The following is a 5,783-nucleotide window of genomic DNA, read 5'->3' as shown; positions in this document are numbered from 1 at the left end:
GGCCACTCTGGCCGTGGTGGTGCTTTGCATTTTGCTCAAGGCTCAGGAAGGCCATGGGCAGGTTTTGAAGGAGCGGGTCGAGAGTGAGCCGGGAGCCATTTTAAACTCCGTGGATTAAGAGGGGGCCCTCGTGGGAGCAGCCGGAAGGTTAGGAGGTGATGAGTGGTCCAGGGAGACGAAGAGGAGGGGCTGGCCGAGGAGCCAGGGAGAGGTGGCCAGACTGCCATGCGGCCAGAGCATCAGCCTGGGGTCAGCCTGGGGTCAGCCGGGGAGGGTGGGGAGGAGAGGAAGTCCTCCTGAGCCCCGGGGCGCCCCTGCGTCTGGCAGAGCTGCGGAGTGCCCTTCCAGTGTCCCTGTTCCCCTCTGTCGGCCGCATCTCCCAGGCACCCTCCTCTAGCCCAGATCTTTCTGGAAAAAGCAGTAGCTTTCATTTGTTAATGGCACCGAGCCGAGCGCCATGGCTGCGTCATCTCATCGGATGCTCCCAGTGTTACAGGTGACGAAACCAAGGCTCCAGAGGGCAAGCCAGGGACCGAGGCCGGTGAGCTGGTGAGCGACGAGCCCCAGCCTCCCACCCCGCTCCAGCTGCCTGCCAACCTCCTGCTGGTGCCCCCGGGCTCCGGTTGCCTCCCCACCGCCATGTCCCCTGAGCGGAGCTCCTCCAGATGTGCAGCTTTGCTGCTTGCTGTGTCCACTCAGAAGGTCGCGGGGAAAGGCCGCAGCAGCTGCGGAGGAGACACGGGGGTGGGAGGAGCCCGCTCGAGCCACCAGCTAGGTCCAGCGTTCCCGCACGCCGCCACGTCCGGCCTGGCCCCGGCCCAGCTCTCCCCAGCCTGTGTCATTTGGAGCAAGCCCCAGACACCAACATTTCAGGTGTTGATATTCCGGAATGTTCTCTCAAAGATAAGCATTGCTTTTTAATAGTAATACTATTATAATAAAAGTGGTAGCACACCTATAAATTAATAATTACTTAATACCCAGGGTTTCTTTTTTTTTTTTTTCTGTTCGAATCAGGGTCTAGGTAAGATCCACACATTGTGATTCATGGGTTTGTCTCTTAAATCCCTTTTCATCTATAGAGTCTCCCTCTTTGCCATTTGTTGAAGAAACTGGGTCATTTGTCCTGTAGAGTTTGGTACCATCTGGCTTTTTGCTGCTTCTGTCCCTGTGGTATTAATTTAGCACAGTCTTCTGGTTTGTGTATTCCCTGTCAACTTGAACTTGAATCTGGAGGTGAGATCTGCCTGGGAAGGTGGCAGGGGGTCCCATCTGGTGGTGTGTGTTTGTGAAGTAGGCAGCTGTTGATGGGCAGCGCCTCGATGGCTTTGAGGAGTCACCGAACAGTGACGCCGTCATCCCTTCTCCACGCGTGCCTTTCGCCTGTCGCCTCCTGCGTGGTTACCCCCGGAAAGGCAGCCCCGGCGCTTGGTCTTCCCTCTCCTTTACGTGCCAGTTTCAGACCCCACAGCAGTCGCCGCGTCTTGCAGGCGGAGGACACGGGTCTGGCTTTGCTCTTCTGAGCCTAAGTCCCTCTGCCCAGGACGCAGTTCGCCCTCCCAGGGCCCACGGCCTTTCTCTCTGAGTCGCTGCTGCCACCGCTCTCTGGCCCATCCCCAGCTGCTGCCACGCGGGCCCTCGGGGCTCCCATGGGAACTCACTTCTCCCTGTTCCCCTGACACTTCTTGACTTGACCGACTCACAGCCATTCATTCTCCTAGCCTGTCACAGCATCCAGGGCCTTCTGACCCCTTCCCCGCCCCTGCCGTGGGCTCAGGCTCTTCTCTTCTCCATCCTCTGATTTCATTTTTTTGGCAAACATGGAGTGCCTCCCATGTGCCAGCACCTGGGGGGTACAGGACAGGGGTCCCCAGAGCCCCTGCCTCCAAGGGCTTCCCAGTCTGGTGGAGAGACACGCCCTGTGACAAATGCCTCATTAAGGGCAGTCATGGGGCAGTTTGGGCAGGGAGGAGGGACACTGGCCATGTTTACGGGCATTACAGTGGCTCACTACAGGGCGTCCTTCCCTTGACAGGACTGGGAAGCAGCTAAGGGCCTCAGGGCAGTGGCTGCCTCCTGGGACTCTCCTGGCTTCCTCCACGGCCTTTCTGTGGTTGACAGTGCCCTGCGAAGCGTCACATCACACGGATAAGCAGGAAGAGAGGTGCCGAGGCTTTCTCTCCGCACGTTTGTGTTTGATTTGGGAAGGAAAGCCCTCCATGGGCGTAGCTACCCTATGCCTTTGCATCTCAGCACCCCGCCTCTGCCAGGGGACGTCTCCGTGTCTGGTTTAGACGGGCGGGCCGAGTGAGACACCCTCGCTGCCTGAGACTAGGGGCAGCGGGGAGGGGCGAGGCCGGTGTCGCCTTGGAAGCCGGCAGTGGCCCGAGAAGGACTGCTCGCTTGTCTTCTCACCAGACCTGGGGCTCCCAGAAGGCAGAGTCTTCGGCTTTTACACGTGGCAGGCATGTCCGAAAGTGGGGACAGGGCCATCCACACGGACCGCCGGACCTCACCCCTGTCCTCCTCGTTTAGAAGTGGGCACGTGGCCAGCTGGCTCCCACTCAGGCGTCGCCCGTTCACCAGGGTTCACAAAGCCTGGCGTTACTCCTGCAAACCAGAGGGCCTTGCTGGGGGGCCGAGGCGCGTGGCCAGGCTGCCGCGCCCCCCCTTTGCCCCCTCTCTCCCTGGGACTGTGAGCTTGCAGGAGGCTGGGGTGGAGAGGAGGTGCGGCCACTTCCGGGAGGACCTGTTGTGAGGCCTCCTTCGGACCGTTGAGAAACCTTCACTGGCTCCTGTGCTGCTCGTTTTTTCTCTCCCAGTGGAGAGCACTTTTTAAAATGGGGGTGTAATTCACATTCCAGAAAATTCACCCTTTGAAAGCACACAGATTCGGGGGGTTCTAGTACATTCAGCATTGTGCCATCATCACAGATTTAAATTCCAGAACATTTTCATCACCCCAGAAAGAAGCCCCGTGCCCGTTAGCAGTCAGCTTCCATTTCCCCCTCCCCAGTCCCTGACGCTCACGAACCCACTTCCTGCCTGTGTGGACGTGCCTGGATGTTTCATGTGAATGGGGTCACACGCTGTGTGGCCTCCAGTGCCCCGCTTCTCGCTGAATGTCATGTGTTCAGGGTCCACCCACGTCGTAGTGAGTGTCAGCGCCTCGCTGCTTTTAAGGCTGAGCGCCGCTCCAGTGTGTGGACGGGCCACATCACGTTCATTCAGTCCTCTGCTGATGGACACTTGGATTGTTGCCCCTTGTGCCTACTGTGACTCACGCTGCCGCGGACGTAGACATACAAGTTTCTGTGTGACTGTGTTTCCTTTTCTTTTGGGTGTGTATCTAGGAGCTACATGGGTCACACAGATATTCTATTTCAACATTTTGAGGAACTCGTCGACATTTTTCCAAAGCGACTGCACCATTTTCCATTCCTGCTGGCCGTGCACAAGGGTTCCAGTTTCTCTGCATCCTTGCCCACACTTGTTATTTTCAGCTTTTTTTATTAATTGCCATCCTAGTGGGTGTAAGGTGGTGTCTCCTGGTTTCGATTTGCATTTTCATAATGATTAATGATGTCGACCGTCGTTCTGTGTGTTTATTGGCCGTTCGTGTATCTTTGGAGAAATTTCCCTTCTGGGAAGGGGCTGGGGAAGGAGGCTCGAGGATGGGGGGTCTCGGAGCCTGCGGTCAGGTCTCAGCACTGTCACTTAGCAGTGCTGCATCTTCGAGCCTTGGTCCCTCCATTTGTTGGCAGGTGGTGTGGGGTTTCGCAGGGGAACGTGTGCACAAGGCTCTCCATCCCATCAGCAAGAATGTTACCATTTACCATTATTCTTAACGACCTGTGGCCTCTGTTTCTGTCTGTGGCCTCTGTTTCTGTCGCGGAGCCTGCTTTGCCACGTTTTCTGCAAATAGCAAGTTAATTCATTTCACATAATCAGATGGACGAGAAGGAGGCGCACGGAGAGAGGCGTAGACAGGGGTCTGAGCGGGGGAGGAGTGGAGGCCAAGCGAAGGAGATAGAGGGCAGCAGCCGGCCGTGGGGAGCGCACGGCCACCTCTGTCCCGTGACTGTCCCGGCAGCCTCCTATCCGCCCCCTGAAACGGACTTCCTCGTGTTCTTTGTTTAAGGAGGAGCCGAGGAAGGTTTGCTTCACCTATGACCTGTTCCTGAACCTGGAGGGCAACCCGCCCGTAAACCACCTGCGCTGCGAGAAGCTCACCTTCAACAACCCCACCATCGAGTTCCGGTACAAGCTCCTCATGGCTGGCGGGGTGAGTGTGCCCCGAGCGGGCGGGCCCCGCCCCCGCCCGTCTGCGCGCCGACGGGCTCCGCTGCTCTGTCGTGGCTTCCGTAGACTTTTATCTCTGCTCCCAAACTGGGAGCCTTGGTGCTGGGGCGCCTGGGGATCTCCCTCCAGGGTGCATCCGTCTAGTGCATGGGTGGACACACCAGGTACCCAGAGGGCCAGGTTGCACAGGTAGCCCCTGGCAGCGCTGGCCAAGTCCCAGGTATCCCGAGTCTGTGCTGGGGCTTTGTCAGCCGGGAATGACTAGCCACTAGTTATCCCCGTAGCTTCTTAGCTTCCTGGTCGGCTTTGGTTAATTAGCATCTTCCTCCAGAAGGAGGGTGGGGAGAAGGATAGGCGTGAGGCCACTCTGTCAGCGTGGCAAGGCTCTGGGGCCCGCTCCCAACCGGATTGGCAAGGCCACCCTGGGACCGCGTCATCTGGGGAAACAGCAGCCGCTCTCTGTGGGGTTCCCTAATGATGCACGCCACCTGGCAGCTTTGTCCTCGTGAGGCTAGGTGAAGGTGCCAGCTCTCAGAACCTAGGTCTCTGAGGTGAGTCGTGTGGCTGGTGATCCTGCTGTGGTGGCAGAGTGCCAGGAGCATGTGTCAGGACTCAGGGAGACTGGGGTTGGGGAGCTTGGTGCAAATGGATGGTTGATTATGGAGGAGGCGGGGCACTTGGCTGCAGGCTGGACTGTGTGTGTCAAGAGAGGTGCAGGCTAAGCACATGAGACATCTCAGAGCCACTTGTTGGTGACCCAAAGTCACTGAGCATTTGTCTAGCTGCCAGAGGTGCCTCTGATGGAGGATTCTGTCAGGGTCATTGGGGGGGGGGGTTGGTGAAGAGAGAGAGAATGTGTGGGTGTGTGAGCACGTTCGTGTGAGTGAGACTTGGTGTGTGTGTGAGTGTATGTGAATGAGTGTGAGCGTGTGTGTGAGTGTGAGACTATGTGAGCATGTTCAAGTGAGTGAGTGAGTGTGTGTGTGTGTGTGTGTGTGTGTGTGTGTGTGTGTGTGTCAGGCCCCCCTTCCCAGTGAGCACAGGGAGTTTGGATTGAGCTTCTTTGGGCCTGGGGAGCAGTCTTTTTCTCTTCATTTAATTTAGTTGGGTCTTTAACAGACATTTCTAAAGCTCCGCAGTGACATGTTCCCTGCAGAGCGGTTGCGTAAGCTCCGCTCTGTCCCAGTGGAGGGCGAGTCTGGGATTCGGACCCCTACGCGGCAGGGCGGCGGGGCGGACGGACCGACGCAGCCGGTCCTCACGTTCGCCCCTTGCGGGACGGGCCGAGGACGCAGGGGGCGTGTCAGCCTCCACGGCCCTGCCCCGCTCTGCCCCTGCCGCTTCCCTTCCACACGTTTCCCCTGGCCTGGGGTCGCCCGGTCTCCACAGTCACAGCTCTGGGGACAGATGTCCAGTCAGCATTCCCCGGCCGCTCAGAGCCCCAGGACCAGGGACCGTGCCCCTCCGCTCTCTGTGTCAGG

General features: G+C 58.2%; 1 protein-coding gene and 1 pseudogene across 2 annotated transcripts in view; one reads left to right on the top strand and one right to left on the bottom strand.

The window, feature by feature from the left end:
• LOC111747533 overlaps positions 1-2,493 on the bottom strand; it is an 11,199-nt pseudogene extending 8,706 nt beyond the window's left edge.
• MLLT1 (MLLT1, super elongation complex subunit) overlaps positions 1-5,783 on the top strand; it is a 58,859-nt gene that overhangs the window by 35,037 nt on the left and 18,039 nt on the right. For both annotated transcript variants that reach the window (XM_023538554.1, XM_023538553.1), the window contains exon 3: positions 4,142-4,285. In XM_023538554.1, coding sequence (XP_023394322.1) covers positions 4,142-4,285 — 144 coding nt within the window. The remainder of the gene's footprint in view (positions 1-4,141; positions 4,286-5,783) is intronic.

Source organism: Pteropus vampyrus, unplaced genomic scaffold (assembly GCF_000151845.1).
Source record: "Pteropus vampyrus isolate Shadow unplaced genomic scaffold, Pvam_2.0 Scaffold226, whole genome shotgun sequence".
Lineage (NCBI taxonomy): Eukaryota > Metazoa > Chordata > Mammalia > Chiroptera > Pteropodidae > Pteropus > Pteropus vampyrus.
Note: the sequence above shows the minus strand (reverse complement) of the source record. Positions and strands in the feature narration are given on the sequence as shown.